This window comes from Cynoglossus semilaevis, chromosome 18, assembly GCF_000523025.1.
Source record: "Cynoglossus semilaevis isolate Cse_v1.0 chromosome 18, Cse_v1.0, whole genome shotgun sequence".
Classification (NCBI taxonomy): domain Eukaryota; kingdom Metazoa; phylum Chordata; class Actinopteri; order Pleuronectiformes; family Cynoglossidae; genus Cynoglossus; species Cynoglossus semilaevis.
In genome coordinates, this window is record NC_024324.1 from 12,564,799 (window position 1) to 12,587,902 (window position 23,104).

At 44.3% G+C, this 23,104-nt stretch overlaps 2 protein-coding genes and 1 long non-coding RNA gene across 5 annotated transcripts in view; 2 read left to right on the plus strand and 1 right to left on the minus strand.

Moving 5' to 3' along the window:
- Positions 1 to 12,886, plus strand: part of efna1a (ephrin-A1a) — a 53,150-nt gene extending 40,264 nt beyond the window's left edge. For 2 of the 3 annotated variants that reach the window (XM_017041268.2, XM_025065309.1), the window contains 4 exons: positions 9,045 to 9,340; positions 10,461 to 10,526; positions 10,631 to 10,720; positions 10,831 to 12,886. In XM_017041268.2, coding sequence (XP_016896757.1) covers positions 9,045 to 9,340; positions 10,461 to 10,526; positions 10,631 to 10,720; positions 10,831 to 10,961 — 583 coding nt within the window. In that variant the 3' untranslated portion in view covers positions 10,962 to 12,886. The remainder of the gene's footprint in view (positions 1 to 9,044; positions 9,341 to 10,460; positions 10,527 to 10,630; positions 10,721 to 10,830) is intronic. The other variant, XM_025065310.1, reaches the window with a different exon arrangement.
- Positions 12,887 to 19,069: 6,183 nt separating this feature from the next.
- LOC103394521 (dolichol-phosphate mannosyltransferase subunit 3-like) lies at positions 19,070 to 20,071 on the minus strand. Its single transcript, XM_017041265.2, has 2 exons — positions 19,984 to 20,071; positions 19,070 to 19,756 (listed from the first exon to the last, which is right to left on the minus strand). Exon 2 carries the CDS (start codon positions 19,718 to 19,720, stop codon positions 19,442 to 19,444), a length of 279 nt encoding a protein of 92 aa, XP_016896754.1. The 5' UTR covers positions 19,721 to 19,756; positions 19,984 to 20,071; the 3' UTR covers positions 19,070 to 19,441.
- Positions 19,629 to 23,104, plus strand: part of LOC103394522 (uncharacterized) — a 21,724-nt gene continuing 18,248 nt past the window's right edge. The window contains exons 1-3 of the long non-coding RNA XR_523157.3: positions 19,629 to 19,747; positions 19,997 to 20,082; positions 21,860 to 21,964. This is a non-coding gene — a long non-coding RNA (uncharacterized LOC103394522). The remainder of the gene's footprint in view (positions 19,748 to 19,996; positions 20,083 to 21,859; positions 21,965 to 23,104) is intronic.

Genomic DNA, 23,104 nt, shown 5'->3' on the forward strand with positions numbered 1-23,104 from the left:
TCAAACTGATCTCAGATTGATCATTGTTGTCCGCGTGGTACTGGCTCATTTCCTTTTTTTCGATGTGTTGGTTGACAGATTTGGCCACACGCACACACACACACACACACGCACACACACACACTCTCTCTCTCTCTCTCTTCCATGTACATGCACAGTTGCCCTGCTCACTAGTAATTTCAGCAGCGAGCACGCCTAGGGGCCTGCAGACTTCCAAGGTCGTATCTCCCTGTACTTTAATGACTGCTTTGTTGCACCACGACTGAAATCTATTCCCGACCGGGCCCTGTGTGTGTGTGTGTGTGTGTGTGTGTGTGTGTTCAGCACTTTCTGACCTTTTACTTGTTGTTGCATTTGCAACCTTTGTGTCTGATTAGCAACAGCTTCCACCCAGACTGAGGCTCAGCAGCAGCAGCAGCAGCAGCAGCAGTGTTAGTGTTGTGGGCCCTGTCAGCCCAGGCTCCCAGCATGCCTCACTTCAGCGAGTGTGTATCTCTTGTTAAGGGAGTGTCAGAGCTGAGACCAACTTCCATTTACAGTACGACATCAGCAGATTCTAATGACTTAGTGGCTCTGATACACATTAACCCAGTCTCTCACACACACGTGCAGCACAGTTCATATTGATGTTAACACTGTCCCAGGAGTCCTGTGGACTCTGCAACTTCTAATGCCAGGCCATAATTTGCTCTTTTACTCCTTCTTTCTCCCTTTCCCCCCTTCTTCTTTTTCTGCTGCTGACAGAGCAGGAGTAAACCACCCCCCCCCACCTCCTCCTCCTCCCTCTCTCCTACACCTCTGTCTCAGCTTTGTACCTGTCTCTCCCTCTCTCCACCGCCTCCCCCTTTCTTGGCCAGGTTCCCTTTTCAACTTGGTTCTGTGGTCTCCACTTCTGTCAGTCTGTTAACTGATTCATGGCTCGCCCTCACACACACACACGTCACTGTGTGAACTTCAGTTTGTTTTCTCATCATCATCATCATCATCATCTGTGCTTTCATGATCACTTTTCTCCTTAATCACAACACATTTTTTCAGCTCATTTGCTGCGACTCTGAAGTCTGGTGTTTCCGTGCCTTTCTGATGAGCTCTTTGATTTAAATGGCTCTGTAAAATTCCCTCCCAGGTTATTTCACCTCGCCGTGTCTCGCTCCACTGTTTAATTTGATACCCCTTTTGTACATTTGTTCGTGTTCAAACAGGGACTAATGTTAGGTATGTCAAGTCCACACCGAGGGTTTTCTTGGTTCATATCCAACCAACATGGGTGTTTTTTGTTTTTTTTTAGGATATTTCCTTGACAAATTGGAGAAAGGCCTTCACAGTGCACTATAGAAAGAGAATAGTAACTGGTGTGACTGATTGGGGGTCAAAGTTCACCTTGTGATGAAGTGGCACAGCCTCTATCAGTCTGTCAGTCATTCTGTCACAGCCTGGGTCTCTGAATACTGGCTGCCACTCAGTCCAGCCCCTCTTCACACAGCCGTGGCTCTGCCTCTGGGAAACTCTTGTTCTTACCCCGTCTTGTCTTTTCTGTCCCATTTTTTTGCTTCTTCCCCAGCTTTTTTTTTTATCTCAACTTTACAAGCTGTCCCTTTTCAGTCTATTATTTCTTCATCTCCAATTCTGGTTCTCTGGGAAGGGAGGAAGGAGGGAAGCATGCTAAGAGGTGTGGAATTTTTTTTTATCATCTTGGCACCCATGGCAATCCGTCACAAGGCACTTTGCCCCTTCCTTCACGCTTTCCCTCATGCTCAGCGCTCTCCTTTAAAGCTTCCTTCTTCTACCCCCCACATGAAAAGCCACTCTAGTCCTCAGGCAAACCCTCTCCCATCTCGGAGGTCTTTTCACTCGTCTGTCTGTTGTCCAAGACTACTTCTTCCCGCTTGAAGAGCCCTGTTGGAGCAATTGGTGAAGGACAGTGTGACAACTAAGGCCATGAAAAGTAATTAAATTCAGGGGGAAAAAAAAAATCACACGAGTTATTAAGTTTGCCTGAATTCCACGTATTTCAGTGAGCGCTGGTTTAAAAGGAAACAGAGATTCTGTAATCAGAAAGTGGATTTTGATTAGTTATTGTAACTAAGAAATCACTTCTTTGAATTCCAGGGAACAAACTGCAGCTACTTTCCTGAGGAAAAACATCCAGGTTTCCCACTTCACTTCTTAATCCGGCCTTAACCTTTAGCTCTAAACCCACCGTAGTCCCTTCTCCGTTTGGTCCACATTCTGGTCAGTAAATTCCTAAGTCTACATCCATGTTTCCCTCACATCACCCCCTCCCCCCTCCACACTCTTAATCTGGTCTTGTAATCTGTCTCGAGGATTCAATCTGGAGAGAATACTCTGAGAGATTTTCAAACGGATGGTAATCACTTCTTATGGGCTCAGCGGTTCATGGAAGTCGTAGGTTGACGTCCATGATCTTTCCCACCTCTGTGAGAACACGGTGTTGTTAGTGGTGATGAAAATTCCTGGAAAAGCTGACTTTCATTGAGCTTTATTATTCCTGCGGATTGTCGCAGCGTCAGAGGTAGAAGGGTCTTTGTTTTATGGACTACACCAGTCAGTGAATGCAGGCCAAAGGTTTTAGTTTCCTGAAGGCGTGTTGCTGGTCTTACCCAAGTCTGCACACTGTCTGCTGTGTGTTTCCCTGTGAAGTCCTGCTCTTCCTGGCCACGTCTTTTCCCGGGGAAATCTGCGTATCCTGTCTGTACAATAAACAATACGGTTCTCACACAGCAACACACGCAAGACCCTAAAAGACTTGGGGTTCATTTGATTTAACTTCCTGCAGAAACAAACACATTTGAAGTCATAAATAAGAAGATTGGAGGTGATTAGAACTGATCGGTTGTTGTTTTTAGCGCCAAACTGTGAGAAGGATTTTAGGTCCACACGTCATCTCATAAGATTCGACCGTTCATGACGGATTCTCACCGTCACCCTCTCCAACCTCAGCAGCTTTTCTCTGACCCCTGGTCCATCCTCGTGGCCTGTCCTTATCTGTGCTGCAGACTTCCTCAGCCCCTCCTTTCTAACAAAATCACAGAGGAGGAAAAGCTCCATTTGTGCAGAGATTTAAAACCTCAGCACTGTTATGGTACTTTACTTTCTTTTTCCTGGCTTGTGTTTGACACACAGCGCCTGTGTCGGCCCTCCAGACTTGTTGATCAAGTTCTTGCTGTGGGTTAGTGAGCGTGCAGTCCTCACGTGTTTGGACGAGGAAGAATGAACCAGAATGAGTCAGATAAGAACTCTGAAGAACAAACAGTTGAGTTTGTTGATCCAATAAGGGTCATTGTGCAACATTTGTTTTGCCCTTTCCTTGTAGTCCTGTTAAGTGTGGTGTGGAATTATTTCCCCTGCAGCAAATACTGCTTCCCTCTAGAGGTCAGTTTTATTAATGCCACTTTCACTGCCAGATATCCGCAAGCAAGTGCTGCTGATACTACTTCTCCTACATGCAGGATCCAGTTTATTGGCCGTGGCCTTTGTTTGCATATGAAGAACTCCCCGTGGGATTCATTATGTGACAGGCACAGGCTGTGGTCGCAAAAACAAGCAGCACAGCAAAAATCCAGCGGAAATCAATTTCTCTGCATAGATCTTTTGCATTGTGAGTAATGCAACGTCGCTGTGACCTTTCTGCTGCGGCCCTTGTAAGATGCGAATGTCTCAGGGGACAGCGTGGGACAGTTGGAAAGAGCATATGTATTCATCTGAGCCTCCTAACTGCAGTGGACTTTGCCAATTATTTCTCCGCCAGACTTAAAGCGTTTGTCATTTTGCTGTGTGGCGAAAAGAGCCCTGTGAGTTCAGTCAGAAACACTGGCAGAATGACCAACGATCTGGGCAGACAAAGGTTGAATGGCAGACCAGGGAAAGCTGATTGAGATGGATGACAAAGTCACACGGAGCAAAGAATGGAGGCCAGAATATTATGTTAAAGAGGAGGAGCTGGAAGAGTTGGAGCATATTAGTTTCTATGACGACCCCACATGCCCACGCTGCATTGTGCATGGATATGCAAACAGTGGGTCAGAAACCTGCATTTTTGGAATGCCACCAGAAAAGGTTGTGATTGGTTGAGCGGGTCGTGGATGGGGGAGGGGCGTAGTTGACACGAGGATCTGTTTTGCTTATTGAGTGGTGAAAGACGGACAGGGAGTGGGTGGAGACGGCTGACGTTGATGGATGAATAACAGACAGATGAAACAAAAAGAGACTTTGAGCAAAAACATTGCACCGTCCTGCTTCAGTTGGCTCAGCGTACCTCTCCTGTGCCACCACCCCTATGGAGTCACGAAACCTTTACAGACACATATATTGAATATCTCTCTCTGACAAGTAAAACATTCCCATGTGTGACACCAGCCATAGTGTGACGTACATGACTTAGTCAATGTGTTGCTCTTTCAACTACAAATCTCCTCAAAGGACTCACTCCTCTCCTCTGTGTGAAAACAATGGAGGTAAAGCTCCACAGTGGCTGCTTCACCTCTCCCTCTGTACCCAGGACTTGGCCCCTGCTCTGGGCCAGCCTGTCCACTCTAAGCCCCTATATTAAGCAAGGTCTGATGCTGATGAATGGACCTAAGCTCAGCATCTGGTCAAACCAATAATCCAGGCTTGGACGAGCCGATTAGGTGGTCTCCACATTCCGGTTCAGTCATCTGTGATGAAGTCCCTTAACTGGTATGTGGAAAAAAACTAAAATCTGAAAGCAGCATAATCGTGTTTCTGTACCAAGAATAATGTTGTTGGCTTCTGATGATTGATAACTGGGTTGTTTACTTCACTTTTTTGTTCAAATATAGAAACAAATTTTGGATCAGGAATTCTGCAAAATCCACAACATGTGTCTTTTTCTATAATATATTGTGAATATTGTGGGTTTCATGGATTCTTGTGTATTGTATTTAGCTGTGACGGAGATCAGAGAGGAAAACGTCCTCTGTGCTGTGGTCGGTCTTTTTGCACTGCTGTTGTTTTTTGATGGTCCGTGTGATTTCCAACATGGCATCAGCCTATAGAAGTTAACATGCACAGGATCACTCCTTGCTGACTGTCAATGCTGACAACACTCCGACGCTGACTTGGCAATTGTCCGACCTTTGATCCAAATCACGGCCTCTTCGCTTCTGAGGTCCAGCATTCCACAGGGCGATAGAGAGCAGAGACTAGAGGGTGATGGATGGATGAAAGAGACGGGGGCAGAGGTGGAGAAGAAAGCAAGACGCTGGCCGGCGAGATTAAAGAAGAGAGATTAGACTCCTGCTCCTGAAGAGGCTTCAATAAATCAGGAATTCCTTTCCAGGAGCAGAGAGAAAGAGTTGCCGGAACATTCTGTAATCTCATTTGACCAAAAAGTGTTCTCTCTCTCTCTCTCTCCATTCCTTGCTCTCTCTCTCTTTCCTGTTCGGGCACCATGTGACCAGCACTATCTCTGCCGTTCGTTATTGTATTCATTATCTGCCTTATCACAACTGGAACACACTCCCAGATTCCTCTGGAGTCTACAGAGGCAACACACACACACGCACGTACCTACTCCCACATAAACAATCACACATTTAAATATTTGCGGCTGAGACAGACGCACTCCTCTCTGCATTTCTGCCATACTTTCATAAATCATTTTCGACTACAGAAGACGGCAGCTCCTCCATGCTGATGCTTCTGCAGAGGCTCCGAGCGTCACTGTCGTTAAGGAAGAGCATCCAAGGAGGAACGACAGGAATAAATCAACAACAGTACACACACACACACACACACAGAGTGAAACAGTGTGTGAGATGGATTTGTCAGAGGACACACACATCGAGGCAGAAAACTAAAATGGGGAGAGGATTGTCCGTGTGCCTGAGTGAGGGTGGCGATGATTTGACTTTGTTAGGGAAACCTTTTCACACCGAGACCCTGCAGCTTTCTTTGAACTGCGTTTGCGTACACTTCATTAGGCTGCTGATGTGGAACGTTTCTATGCCCAGGCGTTAGAGGGGGAACAAAAGGCAGCGGGGATAATTAAAAGTATTTGCCATTCATAAAAGGTGCCACCTCCTCCAGTGCATATTCAGCCACTGCTCCCTCTGCTAAGTGAGGTATTCCATCAGCGTGCAGACGTCAGGAACACAGAGCCTGTATAAAACCCTGGATGGCCTGAGAAAGAAACTGTAGCACTCAGACAGAAACTTCAAAAGCCTTTCCCGACTCAAGGCCTTTGACCCACGCAACCCCTCCTACACCTATTCATGCCCTCCCAAACCTTCCTCTTAAAGGGGCTGGGAAGTGAAGAGCAGGAGGGCATAATTACCCCCCTCCAGGGCAACTTTAATACCCTTTTTTGTGTTTTAATTGTACCCCCCTCCGACCCTCTTCTGATGAACACATTGGGACCATACCACAGCCAGTTTGTATTCTGGCTCAGAGGAGGGGCCGGGGGTGGAGGGGGGGGGTGTTTGTTGAGTGATGATAACTCTGTCAAGTCGGAGCGGACGACGACATTTGTTTAATGGTGTTGTCTATTCACCTCGAATTGGAAGTGGCAGGGGGTAAAAACACTTTAGTGCCAATTTGGTAAACAAAGCGTGGCAGGCGAAATGCAGATAAGCACTGAGGTGTCTAGACCACAGTGAAATGATCATCATCATCACTCTGTAGCATCGCAAACGTCCACAGGAGCACTGTATTATCAGGGCCCAGGTTTCATCAGTCCAGTAAAAAGGTGCTCCTTTTCAAACGGCAGTGTGTAACTGGTGTAATTGTGTTGCGGACTAATCTGGTCATCAGTATTGAGGGAATGCATTCAGGCGGCGAGGGGTAACAGGAAGCGGGAGGAACCCAGAGGGGGAACAGGAGTCAGGGCCCACGGTTTGGAGCCAACATGTCTGTCCTTTTACCAGCAGGTACCGGGGAGACCCCTGGCAACAAACAACAACAGCAGCTAACAAGGGACAAGGGCCTGAGCACTTTGATCGTTAGTCACACATATGGAGCTTGTCACTGGCGGTTGCATTTGGGCAGGTTTTATGAGGAAACACAGGCCGGTTTGAAAAAGAATGGCCTTCAGTGCTCAGACCTCTTTTTTTTTCTTGCTAAAGGCCCCCAGGTTTGGACCACAAAAAATGTCCTGTTTGAGATCTGCAGAGCTGATTAAATAGCCATCAGTAACCCAACTCACCGGCTGGTCGTCTCCTCTTTGAGCTGCTGACAACCTACTGAACCGTGCCTGGATTCATTGCAAAAGCAACAGAACCTTATATTAGACACACATTCTCCTCCTGTGTTGTGAAAATATTTGAGTCTGTCAGAATTCTTCTTTCTCCAGGAGCCGCCCCCACACTCCCCCCCCGGTGATCCCAAACAGTAGGAGATAGTAAGTGATAGGCATCACATGGGAGCTCCGTGCCGTGGGAGGAGGAGGAGGAGGAGGAGGAGGAGGAGGAGGAGGAGGTGTAAATGCATAGTAGCTGCTGCGTTAGTCTGCTGATAGTCAGGGATTACTGGTTGTTGCTGGTGACCAATAAGCATTCAGGACCACTGATGGTCAGCTTTTGCTCGGAGTGGAGCGTAGGATGTGACCTTCACCTTAGCAGTTACACAGTCAGTCAGCAGGAGACGACGCTGAAATCCAGTTAGTGATGATTCTCCGGAGACAAAGTGTCTGAAATTAGGCCGAAGGAGTTATGAGCAGTTGGGCCACGGTCCATTTAACCTGCCTGAAGTCTAGGTGGTGTGGATGGCAAAATGTTTTCTGTCTGCGCTCTTTGACTCGGGTCAAGAGGCTAGGGAGGGTGTCTGGTTTACTTAAAGACCATCGTAAAGAGGGCGGGGAGGGTAGAGGAGAGAGAGGAGGGAGCAGGGAGGGACGGAGGAGAGGCAGACTGACTGTCTCTCTGGATTTGTAATGAGAGGGAGTTTAGAAGGAGTCGGTCGTAGGCTGTCACTAGACTCGCGTTACATTTGTCTGCATTGGTCCTTTACCCTAATGAATGGGTTAACACATACAGTACAGGCCTTATTTTTAACCTCGTTTGTTGCTCTTACAACAATGCCAGTTAAGGGCAGACATTTCTGGCCCTGTTTAAATAGTTCTATTGCAGACCGTGGCACATATAAAAAAGAACCCTGGGATTTTGATGAGTGAGAAACTCTAACTTGGCGGTGGACGGTACTTCACATATACTTACTACTACTACGACATCTGTACTTTGTGGAGTTTCCTTTACTCAACCTTTAGAGGCTTTCTAAAAAAAAATCCTCTGACCAGCTTCTAGCTCTTTTTCTTTTAACAAAATAAAACATTCTTTATGATGACTTACTAATATAAAGATGGACGTTAGAATCTTATCACCTAACCTAAACCTAAGCAGATGTCAGGATTTAAATGACTAGTGCGCCGATAAGGAAATGTTATCATGGATCTGGCTGCATTACGCCACTTCTGGGCGGTGGTGAAAACACTCACATTGGAATGTCAGGGGAGAGAAGATAAATGTGTGTTTCTGATTTCTCCTGAAGAGAGAAAAAAAAAATGTCATTAAGCATTCTGAATCCTCCCCTCTGCTCTGTCCATCTCTCACCCTCTCAGTGTGTTTGCATGAGTAGTCCCGCAGATGTCGATTCTCATCTGCCGTCTTGACGGGGCTAACTGACTGCTAATGTTTCTCTGTAAACATCATTCAAGTCCTGCGGGATGTGAGATCAATGTGCTCCCCCTGCCTACTCTCAGAGCAGCCGCCGCCGCAGCCACACTCACACTGGTCTCTCTCTCATCCATATTTATGCTCATGTTCTCCCCTCCTCACCCCTTTCCTTATTGCTTCTCCCCTCTTCATTCCTCACACACGTGTCCTCAGACTCTCTCACTCTTCCCCCGATCTCCGAGTCTTTCCTGTGATTTCCCTCTTGTACGCTGACGTGTGGCCGATCAATATATAATCACAGGTTTTTGAGGCTTATATTTATTACCGCTTCAACTGCTATAACCTCACTCATCAGTCTCCTGGTAGAGTTTTAACCATTCACTGCTCCCCCTGCAGGTTCCTTTGGGACAACTACGCTGTGGAGGTGAAGCTCAACGACTACCTGGACATCGTCTGCCCCCATTACCCCGAGGGCGAGGTGCCACTGCTGGACGCGGAGCGGTACGTGCTCTACATGGTGGAGCGAGAGGACTACGACGCCTGCAAACCCGAGTCGTATGACCAGATGAGATGGGAGTGCGGACATCCGTTCGCTCCTCACGCCCCTGAGAAGTTCTCTGAGAAGTTCCAGCGTTTTACTCCGTTTACTCTGGGAAAGGAATTCCGCCAAGGAGAAAGCTACTATTATATCTGTGAGTGTCACGCTACTCTTCCCTCAGCCTCTGTGTCTGCGTCCAAAAAAATCAAGCCAATCCATTCAGTTGTTACCATGAGGTTTTATAAATAAAAACATGGCAACGTAGCCTCATGGCAACACGAGACTTGAAAGAAACATCAAATCATCACTGGAGATGAAATTTCATCAGACCAAATATAAAGTCACAGAGCACAACAAATGTGGGCGGAGGTCGGGGTGTTAAACCAATATGTTTTAAAGAAAACTCTGGATAATAAACAGAGAATTTTTTTAAGCAAAAATGAACAGTAAGAATTTCAGGAAGATTTTTAGTTTTCATTTAGCGCCTAAACACTGACCTGTTCCTTTGTTGGCTAACAAAGTATTTTGAGTAACTTTTATTTTTTAATGCTCACATTTGCCTTTTAGTCATTAGGCTAGTAGTTAAACTCTTTTTTTAGTTTTTTTTTTACTATATTTTTGGGCAATATTTAGCCATTTATTTGTTATTTCTTTTTGCTACATTTGTTGTCGGCTAACATTTATTTACTTTGACAAAACATCTTTCTCTATGTTTTGTATGAATATTTTTGTTGAACTCTGTGAATCTATACATTATTAGCTGTTAAGTGTTTAATTAGCGGCCTTGATGGATTCTCCCAGCATGAATGAAAGTGTTTGCATCAATGAAATTATGTTTTGTATGAATATTTTTGTTGAAATCTGTGGATCTATACGTATAAGTGTTTAATTAGCGACCTTAATTTATCAACCAAATCTGTCCAAGGGTTAGGGTTTTATATCTAGTGAACCAACCTTGACGAGGTTGTGTTTTTGCGTCATATCTCCAGGTTCAGTTTGGCATTAACTGCGGTGTTGGCTCAGTTTTGTCGAGGAGATGAAATACTTCTCCTGGTACAGAGTAGGCCGTGCTGTCACTCTGACCATGAGTGTAATTAGCTGAACTGCAGGACAGGATACACTTTGCCTGGTCACAGATGGCCTCCTGAAGCTCCGTCTCCTGCCAAGTGTTCCTGTCCATGTGCACATGCGTGAAGGTGGACTAGAGGCCAAGGAAGGAACAGTGGACAAGTTAGGATGCTAACTCTTGTCTTGTTTGTTCCTCTCCCCCACAGCCAAGCCTTTGCACCACCATGGAAAAGAGTGCCTGAAGTTAAGGGTGGACGTCGTAGCTGCTGATGGTAATCCCCACCACCCACCTGGCTTTAAGGACCCTCTCAGTCATGTCAGGCTATTGCTAACGACTCAAGCAGATTAATTGATGACCTTTTTTCTTTTCTTCCAGGCTCTCAGGAGGCCCGAGTGGCTAAAGGAGGCACAGGTGGGGTAGGAGCCGGGGGTGGGGTTCACAACCCCTCCAACAGATTACCTGCAGGTATGTTGACCCTCCCCGCCTCCTTTCTAATTATACCGTAGCTTCTTTTAAGCGACTGTGTCCCATTCAGAAAGGTAGTAACGTGTTTCTTTTTATCTCCCGTCTTGAAGCAGACGACCCCGTGGTAATCCTGCCAGATGTCCAGAAGAGCGTACGGACCAGCTCCGCAGCAGCTGCAGCTTCATCCCTCTGGATCATTTCACTGCTAGTCCCACTTACATTACTGCTGCTGTTGCACTGAGGGCACATGAGAGGACTGCCGTTGGCAGGCTGTTTCTGGTTTCTTCAGGGACTAGAATGAAGAAGACAGTTGGTCCGTGGGGTTGGAACCACTGACTTAAAAAGACCGGTGCTGGCCACACAGGGAGGACTTTGGAGGCTTGCAAAGCACAGATGGACTCGCCTGCACAAAATGTGTGGAGCGACTCTTGAACATTTGAGATGGAGTGTGTCGACTTTGTCTCTTTTTTTTTTTTTTTTACGAAGTGACAGTATTCCCCCCCTCCGTTTCTCCCCTTTGAAAAAGACCACGCTGCCCCTTGATGTGTGTGTCTGTGGTTGATAAGCCTGCCAGAAAATATGAAGAAGAACAATCCAGAACAGAGGCACAAACTTCCCCCGAGATGATTTGACATCCACACAGATCCATGGACGTCGAGTGGGAAAGTACATTTTGAGCCAAAGACCAGTCGCCTCTCCTGCTCCTGCTCTTGTTTTTCCCACCCCAGAATATTGCGTACTGTTTGTCGTCTCGTTGTCGTGATGGTATGGAGCTGCGTCGGTGTCCTGCGTGATTACTTTGTTTAAATGTAGCATTGACAACACACGGGGGGGGGCAGTCTTCACCACCGCCGTCGCTTTGTAATCTCGACTTTGTGCTTATTTACTGTAGCACTGAAACTGCACAGGTCACACCGTGGACCGTATGTAAGAAATGGAAGTGGCCGGTTGTCAAAGTGTGGCTGCAGAGTGCCAGAGAATGACTGGATGAGTTTTGAGAGTAACTTTAATGAATTTGAGTCCAAGATTGATTAATAATCCTCTCTGAACTTTTCACTGGAGTTTAGCATCAACATTTTACTTTCAGACATTTTTCAATTTCACACAGTCGTCAGTTTTTTCAGTCCCAATCCCATTTAGTGGGAAAAGGAAGGTAGAGGTTACAGATGATTGTCTTCAGTTGCCGGCTGCTGCTGGACACTCTGTTGGTCAGTAAGGTGTCCATCAGCTGCTGCTCTTTACTTGATCTTCTGTTTACCTCTGAATGGGATCATAACTGACTGGATTCACCACATATTTGACTCAAACCCACCCACAGATCAGAAAGACCGTACGATTACAAACACTCCACTGATAAAGACTTACTTCCATAACCACCTGAGCTCTTACAGTGGCACCACGTAGAATCATATCAGGGTGAAAATGAATTCCATTTTATTTTGCTTTTTTTTTTCATTTTTAACCCTGAATTGAAATATTCCAAAAATATTCAATGTGGCCAAATTGAATACGTTGCGTGGTGATGACCAGAACAGAACAGAACAACTGTCCTTTAGACCGTCTCCACTCGACGTCCCGTCTGTCTGGATCCATTTCTTACATGCAGTCTGTGGTAAAAACACACTAACACACACTTGACATCAGTGTTACACACACACACAACATATTACATTGTTAATGTTACTTGTACATTCTGTGAAGATAATTTATAACATTTGCAGCTGTTTTTACTGTATATACATAGAGCTTTTGAAAGGAAATGTTTACTGTTGGCAGAGAGAGAGAGGCTTTGTCTCTCTCCCCCACTCTCTCTCTCTCTCTAGTATGGTGTGAAAGGAACATATATGTGTGTTGATTGTGTGGAAGCGATCGATTGATTGCTGGTGTGATGAGACAAATGTTTTTCTGCCAAAAGCGAACACTGAGCTGTTGTGCGTCTCCCAGAGCGAGGCTGGACTCCTCTCTCTGTCGGATCCTGCCGCCGTATTGGTTAACACTGCCTGACACCGCGATGCTCCTCAAATCTTTTCTTTGTCTTCGCTGCACGACTGGACCCAGTGTTTATCACGCTGCTGTCATTCACGTCTCCAACCGCAGGCAGAAAACAAACAGGCAACTACGTTTGAAAAAAAAAAAAAAAGAAGCACAAACGAATCGAGTATGACATCGTAATCTTTTAGATTTTGGAATGGTTATTAAATTAGTTTTATTCACCAGTTCACATCAGACAAGACAAGACGTCATAGTGAGTTGCTGAGCACATCTTCACCTGACAGACTGGCTCGATCCATGAAGCACAGCAGTGTATGACTACCATTGAAGTCAGTCTTTTTTTATTTTAATCCAAACTCCCTTTTTACCTTCTTTTGTACATGTGTAAGTAAAGAAAAGGCTGTATATTATGTACATATATAAATATATAGATGATTATATTAAGAAAAAAAACCTTGTTTGATAAATATTCTAAATGTGAACATTTCATGTGAAATAAAAAAAAAAGTGATATTTTTGGAAACCCACATCAGCTCTCCTACGGTTCATTTTAAACAACACTTCAGGTCATTTTCTGTTTTTTGTTGTTTGTTTTGTTTTTTTTAGCAAAGCAAGTTTTCAAGGTGGTTTCCCTGCTTCTGCGGCCTGTCCTGAAGTAATTTGTCTGAAGGCCTATTGATCTGTTGTGTCAGAGGGGTTGGACCAGATTCAAACAACCTCTCCGGCATCAACAAAATAAAGTCCAGCTTTAAGTGTGTTCCTGCCGTGAGTGATGACTCGGAGCCATCAGTCGATATCTCTATTCCTCCCTCACCACGCTGTTTATTCGCTCATATCTCGGGGTCGTGATGCTGGCTGTGATGTTGCAAGGTCATTATTTTATTATTATTATTATTTTATTTTGCATAATACTAAAACTTCAATGTTGAGAGTATAATAAAGTCTAGAATGTTTTTATTGACCTTCGCCCTCACCACCTTGGGGAGTCAGACGGTGACTTCGGTGGTTGTTGCTGGGTGAATTTGAATTATTTTGGTGGTCCTCGTGCAGCTCCTGTCATAGTTAAGGCTACAGTTAATGAATATAAAGACATTTCTATTAAACTGGTAATAGAATGACCTAAAACTCCATAGTTCTGAACCAACGTTTAACTGTCAAGCATTTAAGTTGTTTAACCTTTTTTTCCACTGCCTCCAACAGGAACTTGTCCTTAAAGTAGACAAACAGTACAGATAATGTCTGTTAAAAACATGAATATGATTGAGGTCTTAAATCAAACCAAGGTCAGGCCTGACATGAGACGGTGAGGCCACAGAGCAGAGATAAAGGAGGAAGCAGGAGATCTGTGTGTTATTTTAAACACAGGTGTGGTGCCTCTGTCTTTTATCTCACCCTCCTGGAAAGCCTCCACGTCGACCTACAACACCCGTCCCGGCTCAGACACAGATCTCTCTCCTTCGACTGGGCTCATCTGCTGGTTGCATGACAAGCCATTGTTCTGATCTGCGCTCGCCTCGTCTCCCCCTTCCCAGGGGAGCTTTACGGCCGTGACAGTTGAAACAGCTGTAGCACCAAAAACTGGTGCCGCGGCCTCACAACTGCCCAATGTTTTCAAAAGGCCGGGTCATAAATTAGGAGGGGCAGACAGGCCCAGTAACCACCTGACCGTAAAGAGAGGCTCCGCTGAGCAGCGGCTCGTCAGCGAAACACAATTCTTTTTATTTACTCACTGCCTGAGACCGCCATCTCGGGTGAATGTGTTAGGCCGGTGTGAAGCCTTTTAACGCAGTAATAAATGTAAGGAGCAGTGAGGAGGTGAAGGGAGCAAACACAGAAACCCAGAACATCCTGTGGACGGAGCTGCAGGAGATTAACCACGTTTACGCAGAATGTTCAGGACTTCATAAAGTCGTGACCGTGAAAGTTAGATGATGGTTGTCCAGGATGAACTTTGACCTCTGACACACTGTGATGAAATAACTTTTTATATTTTATTGGATTACATTTGTTTTACCTTATTATTAATATATAAAATCTGACTTTTTTTCTACGTTTTACCTTATTATTAATATATAAAATCCAACTTTTTTTTCTACGTTTTTTTTTACCTACTTTTCAGGGGCCATAAGTGATTCCAGCAGGTTTGGACACAGACAGCTGGTCTGTGTCTGTGTCTGTGTCTCTGCGAAATGTCGGGCATCGCTATCAGACGAGTCCCTGTCTGCCTTCCTGCCGGCGTTCCTCCTCAGCAGAATGATGTGCCTGACAGGACCTCTGTGAAGTTACCTCATGTTATTGTAGCTATTTGTGGCGTTCATGGGCCTTCGTGCTGTGCTAGAAAAGGAACCCAGTGTCCTGTAAGTGTCACAGCAGCTGTTTATGAGCCGAGGGAGAACAATAGGGCGGGCGCAGAGTGACTTTGTAGCCTCGTTCATCATTTTTATACCAGGCTGATGCTGTGACGCGGTGGGATTAGATGTCGCTCTAATATACAGCATGTTTAGAAGCCCCTTCAATCCCCTCAGTGCATGTAGCAGCTTCAGATGACGGCGGGGTCAGTGAGGGCAAACACCTAACTGGTATATGATAAGTGAAAGCCTCCGGGGCGATCGCTGGTCGTCTGCCATCGGCAGCGGTCAGGGTGTGGTCTTCTTTTCCTGAAACAGTCCTGTCACACACTCTCTCAGCAGTTGCCAGGCCTATTTGTCCTGTTCCAGCTCATGCTTTGGTTTCCTGTCCATGTCACTTAGTCACTCCGAGCCTATTTCACCCGCTCTCACTCGTCGCACACGTTTCTTCATTCAGCCGTCCTAATGTACTTCCACAGTTTCTGTCTGGACTTCAGGCTCATCCCACTCTCTCCTCACCTCTCCAGGGTATCATTCACCGTTTCTTCCTGCCCTGGGCCCCTGCCAACCTCTCCCTCTCTTCCTCTCTCCTTCTTTCTCTCCCTTTCTCTCTCTGTCCGTCTCTAGATGGGTTTGAGGTTTTACTGTGAAATGTGTGGGTGGGAAAAAGTCTTTTCTGCGCAGAAAAAATGATAACCTATCATTTTATAGTCTTGGTTCTCAGCCTGTCTCGATGCATTTGCTCTCAGTGGTGTTACTTAGTGTCTCTTGAAAGGTTTTTCTTTTATAGTGTCTCAAGGTCTGAGTGGGGCCATGTTGGTCTGCCCTGCTCACTGTCTCCATCCTCGACAGGTTTCCTTCTGTTTGGACGAGGCGTCTCACCTTGACACGCCATGAGAAAATGGCAAAGAACATTGTGTGAATGTTTATCAACTTCCTCAGCCTGTCGTAGCATCCGAACCCTCACTGCTGCTGGGGTAAGGCTGAGGAAATATGAAAACTTCCAAACTTAAAATGAACAGCAGCAGGATATGTAGCTATATTAGCATTGACTTTTGGACAAATTGTCCCTAAAACTTCTTAAACTGCTCTTAAAGTCACATGATGCATCTTTAATGCCCCGTAAAAGTAAAAATGTCCAGCTTGGCCTCTGTAAAAACAACTCCCATGTGTTGTATTAGCTAAAAAAAACTACTTTAAACGTTAAGCTTTTCAGCTTAGGAAATAACAGTAAAGCTAAATTAGCCAAAATAGGTAAAACCAAGTACAAAGACAACTTAGCATTTGTCAAAAGAAAAAACTGCCCTGAAAAACAGTTCAACACTTAATCATAAACAGGCATAATAAATAGATAACTAGAAATTTACATTCCATACATTTGGGCTTGACTTCTCTTCGGCCGTGTTATTTTTTTCAATAGCGCAGCATGGCTAATTCGGCCTGACAACGCAGTGACGGTGCCAGCAGGATTAGCTGGAACGCGAGTCGACTTTTGCCAAAGTGTAGCATGATGTCATCTGGCATGATGCTATGTTGGCAAACACATGCGTGAAAATAAGAACCTGATTAACCTGCCGCAGTGGCTCCTTCACTGTCTCGTTATTTTTGATTTACTGAAGCTGAACCTTTGCATCGTGGCGTTGTCCAACCATTAGTGTCCCTTATTTCTGTTATTTATAACGGTCTTCCATGTTTGCTATACATGTGATGCAATCTAGCATCATAAAGCGCTTAAGAGAGAACCACTTCCTGTCCAACTACACAGACATTAAAAAACCTCTACTCTCAGAGACGCATAACTTTAAACCAAAAACAGGATAATCAGCTTAACTCACCGCCATCATCTGGCAGGAAAAACACTCCGAGGCCTGTGAGCGCTGCTGCTAAAATGATGCTCCCTAATAAGAGGAGATGACAACAGTGAATCTTTAAGGAGACCATTGAGATGCAGACCTGGCGCTCTGCAGCTATTCTCATCAGAGGAGCAAAACTCTCACCTCTGAGCCGCGGGAGAATACATGGTGAAATATAACACTCTGTGTCATTAATATGGATTCTTCCCACTGTTTCAGGGTAACTGAGGTCTGCATCAGCTGCATTTCCATTTATCAAAACTGTCACACACACCGACTGGACGGGGACTTCAGTGACCTCACACTGGCTCTGAGGGACATGTTTCTGTGGGGCTGGACTCCATATGTACATCACTGTCCTTCACATTACATTTAATTACATTTTCTATCAAGTCAATGCACGAGGAATATCTGGGATGCAGCTTATGCATTATATACTGTACAAAATAAGGGATTAAATCGGCTTAAGAGCTCACAAATGTTCAGACTAATCTGATACACCCTATAGCTTTTGTCTGATGACAAGGGATGTAAAAAAACAAATAACGTCCAAGTTAAATTTGGTAAGAATTAACTAGTAGATTTTTTATGTGGCGAGACATTTTTTAACACAACTGCCTGCAGTGGGAGGCCTTTGGTGTAACTGCCAACATAGAAGGTTTTTTTCGGCGAAATAACAGGTTGCCTTTCATCGGGGCCGCGCCGGTCAACAGCTTGCAAACATTTACGGGGGTGACGTCGCAGGACAGCGTGGGGCTGCAGCTCAAAGGCACAACAGGCAGAGGGCTGGTGGAGGGAACTGCCAACAGTTTTGCATTTGTTCTGAAGTTATGGGAGCTTTGGAAAGCCCATAATGATGCCTTTAGCCTGGCTGCGCTTTGTTTATTCACAGCAGGAACTTGGTGAAAATGAGCAGAAGCAGTCTTTAAAGGCTCCCGCAGAAGGACATGCACTTGCCAACGTTCATATTTCACCCATTCTTCTGGTGCTAAAACAAAGGCCATACTGTATAAGGTATATGCCATGTTCTCCACAACATAATGGATGTCTGTGTTTTGCATAGAGGAAGACATTGAACAGTCCACATAAAGCCCTCGGGCCATGTGGGTTATGCATGGAGAAGGAATGCGTCATATGCAAGCACTCAAGCACATCCTCGCATATATCTACTGACCCGCTCCCAGCACCCTAACCAACACACACACACACACACACATTTGTATGCAGACAATCTGAAGAAAATACTTTTTTATTGCTTCCCCCCGATAGCTTCAGGGACTAATTCAGAAACGGTACAATGGAATGTACAATAAAGATCACATTTACTCCAAGATGTTCAGACTCACACAAGGTTGACACTGTGCAGTCACCGCTGTTTAGCAGCTGATGCAAATTGAGGCTGACAATTCCCAGCAGAGAATTTAGCCTGATTATTCCAGTTTGACCTTTGGGTTCAATTTGTTCAGTCATGCAAAACCAGTCACAGATGACAATTAATCATGGAGATATGAACTTTGTGTAAATTCATCCTGTGTGTGTAGTGCTTTGTTTGAACTCACAGTGGTGATCAGAGCACCTCCTGAATGTAGGCTAAATCAAAGAAGACTTGTGGTAGTTAAGGGACATTTATTTGCAGCCTTTATTTGCAGAAACTGAATATAAATTGTTTTATTGATGCTTTTATAATCATATTAGAGAATGACTTGCTGTGTCGATGAATTCATGAGGTAATAATTGTATTTATCGTAGAAGTTGGTCTTCGCTATTGACATAAGTTTCCCACTGCAGCTTCATTTGATCATTATCTGCTTGTAATAGTAACTATAAACACCCTTTTGCCAATTATTATGACAATATTATGTTTATTTGTTGCCTGTCTGTTCATTATCACCAGAGAACTATGTAATATGTTCCCTTATTGTAATGACTGCACAGCAAGACATTTGGTCACAGAAACACCATGGAACATATAGTATGTGTCTGGTCGTGTTCTAGAGGAACAGTTGGTCTTTTTAATGTAGAAACAGTTCCATTGTCACTGCTGTAATAAGAGATAGTCAGTAGTTTTTTGTGTGAGTCTAATGTAGAAACAGTTCCATTGTCACTGCATATGTATGTCTGTAATAAGAGATAGTCAGCAGTTTTTTGTGTGAGTCACATCAGCCAATGGCACCAAACTGGGTTTTATGAGTTTGCAAATCATTATTGTAACTTCTACAGTTACCAGGATAAATGAAGGGGAAGCACCGACAACCACCACCTGTAAATTCCCCACCAGATGTTTCCACACCCTACAAACACACCACTTTTTAAAGTCACAGTAACACAAGAAAATGTGAAATTAGAATTAATTATCTACAACCAAACTGAATAAGGTGTACAAAAACAAACGTGGCTGCAAGTCACGTCACAAATTCAAAGTTTCTCTCCATCCTAGTTATTTCATGTGACAGCAACTGCGTCATCGCTACTGCCCAGGTGTGTGCAATTGTTCTGGGTCTCCGTGTCAAGGTGGTCCATGTCCAGGGTTACATCTTCAAGCCCTTTCTCTTCAGGTCATCTTTGGCTTCCTTGATTTGTTGCTGCAGCTCCAGCGCCGCGTCTTCACAGTCATTGAACGTGGCCACTCTGTATCCGACTGTGGCCAAAGAGTAGCAGCCAAACGACACCAACAGGTACAGGGGCATCGGCCAAGCCACGTCTCTGTATGTGTCCGGCAGACTCAGGTCCAACAGGTCCCAGGTAACCAGAGCCCAGACTGCGACCAGCAGCGACACACCGAGCAACCACTGCAGGAGTTTAGTCATGACGAGGGACGACGCTGGAAATGTGAGGTTAGCAGCCTGTAAACGACAAAACAACGTTACATTAATGTGGTCATTTAAGTTTTGGCGCTCGGCGTTAGCCGCTATGCTAACAGATTAATAGGAAATAATTGAGCAAATACGCAAACTAATGTGAAAGCTATATGCTGGCAACGACTCTAAATAAAATAACGTTCTTTACGTAAAGCGTTTATATTTTTAAAATGCATTTCTTAAGCAGTAATTCCTTATTACGCTGTATTTACCTCCTCTCAATAGCCACCTCAGCTTAGCGCAGGCTAATGACGAGCTCCACCGTGCTGCATCATGGGAAACGTAGTTGACAACGAAAAGGGGAATAACGGGTGAGTTTTGTTCCATATCCTCATTGTTAAAGAACAGTATGTAATAATACACGACACAATAATATATAAACAAAGTTATTATGTTGCAACACGTTTTACAGTTGATGATGTGCTAATTAGGATTCTTTTAATATTTTTAATTACATTTTATTTGTAGTAATTTTTATAATGTAATATTAATTCACATATCTGTTACATCCCTGATTTTTTTACCTGTGTTTTCTTCAATAATGAGTAGTAATGAGGACTGAACAGATGGTCTGTTGATACAAAGTTGATGTGTGATGTTAACGTGTGTGTGTTTCTACAAACATATTTCACTAGTTTATAAAAATGACCTCTAAGAGACCTTACGTTTGTGTTACACCCCTGACCATCCCTCTGTCATCCTCTTAATTTTTGGAAAAATACTTTTGAAAAATTGATAACCACTTGTCTAAGCTGGTGGCTATTTATAAATACTAAAGCTGTTCTAAAGCAAGGCATCCAATAACATTAGGAGCCCCCGGGAACTAACAGTTGTTGGCACTCTATGCCTCCTGAGGTGCTACGGCGCTTGACCTTCCATTCAGGATAGTGGTCTTCCAGGAGCAGAGAGCGGAGATTTCTCCAGGGTGACATGATGAGGGATGGGACGTATGAACATCATAACCTTAACTGGGGGAGAGAGGCTCCTCAAAGAGCAGCTGAAAAATAAGTATGAGTCTTTTGGGAAAAGTTGATGGTTATTCTTAGTGCAGTAGTATTTATGTCTGTCTGCAGCAGTGTTAATGGTGTAAGAGGTGATCTCTGTGCAGGCTACAGGGTGGCAAAGCAATTCTCTCATGTTCAAGCAAGCTGAAAACTAATAGGAGAGTTTATTGTTACTAGAAAGTGCAAATCTTCAAATCTGGAAATCAGCAATTATCTTTACAAGTCTGCAGTACATCTGAGGTTGACTCATCCAGGGAATCACATTGTGATTCATCCTTTGGGGAAATGGAATTTGACGCTCTGAACATAGAGCTAGGGTGCGGGGAGTTCCGAGTAATTAGTTTCTCTTGTAATATATTTGTCACAGGTATTTACCACAGCCCATGTTCAACATTCCAAACATCACATGTTTTCACAGCTATATATAATACCTAAGATTTTTTTGTAATGTTGACCATTATATGAGACATAAATTGGTATTTCTACAGTCTGATAAATCCCTTGTCAGAACAAGGGTCGACTAAAGGAGAAATGCGGCCATTTTTAACTCATCACACTGTTGGTAAGGTCATCAAGTGCTGATTTGGCAAAAAAAAAGACAACAAACATTTGGCTCTACATAGGCCTCTATGTCCTACATGTCCTAGGTTTTTTTTAGAAGTACAGCTCTTCTATTATAATCCCAATAATACAGGTTGCCCTACAGCCTCTGTATACACTATATATGTGTAGCCATGAAAAAAAAATAAATTCATGTGCTACACAACATAACCCTATTCCTAAGATGTTCCCTCTAAATAATTTAGTCATTGTGAAAGAGCAGCTTGTAGTATTTGTATCGATAACTTTTACATATTTTTACCAGCTTTTACAGTTGACTTTGCTGTGTTGGTGTTTACTTGTCCACACTGTCTTAATGGTGCAAGACTTAAAAGCTACTACACATCTGCTCGTGTTTCCATTGCTTTATCAAGCTGTGACAGGTTTGGATTGGGTTGTGTCTGCATCTGGTTTATGTTGCAGTGCAGTTGTAATGACATTTTGAGTGCAGTCTAACAGTTTGCCTTCATTCCATTTTGCCTAGGGTTCACCTAAAAGTTTCGGACAAGCAAAACTTTTTGTCAATGTCAGACAAAACCCATCATTTATCATCTGCTGACAGTCACTGGTCCCCTCCAACGGCCGTACTGTGAGTTGAGATTTCTCATTTTTCTCCTCTATTTTATGCCTCGCTATAATCCTGTATAAATCTTATGTTTATATACGCCGCGTCTGTAAAGGGAAAAAAGTATATTTCAGTCGTGGGGTTGCTGTGAAATGAAAAATTATAAAATGGAATCATAATCTGTCTTTTTGACAGCAGACACTGAGGTTTGTCCCTGTTGAAATGGTCCAGGTGTTTCTGTCTTGTAGTGCTGTTAAATCAGTTCATTATTTACACCTGTATGCCCCCCCCCACCCCCCTTCCCCGTCTGACATGTGAAAATGTCATCTGTGAGAAAGACCCTCGCTTTTAGCATTTCATCTCATTCCAATGCACACTTAATAGGAAGTGGAATGCTACATATCAAAGCAGCCAAGGTCAGGCTATTCCATTTTAGGAAGAAGTGAGTCCTGGTGGGAGAACGCAGACTGCATCATTACCTACATCATAGCGTGAGCTGAGTCCTGCCTGTGTTTTATTGGTGTGAGCAGCAATGTGAGTGAGAGTGTGTGAAACTCAGTGGGAACACTCTAGATGGCCATTCTCACTATATCTCCCTGCCAGCATCTGTTCCGTTCCGGTACTCAGGAAACCTGTGCTCCTGCCTACAGGGCCTGGCAGACACAACACAACAGGCTGTGAGCAGGAGGGGCAGCACTGAGACAGAGAGGGAGAAAAAGGTGAAAAAAGAAACGGAAAGACAAAAAAAGGAGAGAAAAGCCAAGCGGCTCGGACATAGAGGTTGAGAAAGAGAAGGAATTAAGCGGTGGGAGCGGGAAGAAATAGTTGGGGGGGGTCATATTTTACAGGTCTAGAAAAAGAACGAAAGCTAAGAAGACCAGGAATGAAAAGAAGGGTTGAGTGAGTTTATGTTTGAAGGAGAAAATGGCAACAGAGGAAAAGCAGAGAAGGATGGATGAGATGAAGGGAGCAGATGGGGGAGAGAGGCAGGGAGAGATTTAGACAAGGCTGTGTGGTGGGGGGTATGAAATCTCAGGGATTTGCAGGTGCAGCTTGAAAAACTAGTGACCTTAATGGTGTGTTAAATCCAGCTGTTGCTTACCCAGACTTTTCTTCAATCCCCTTTGCACTTTCAACTGTGCGATACACTAAAGCACGCAGAAA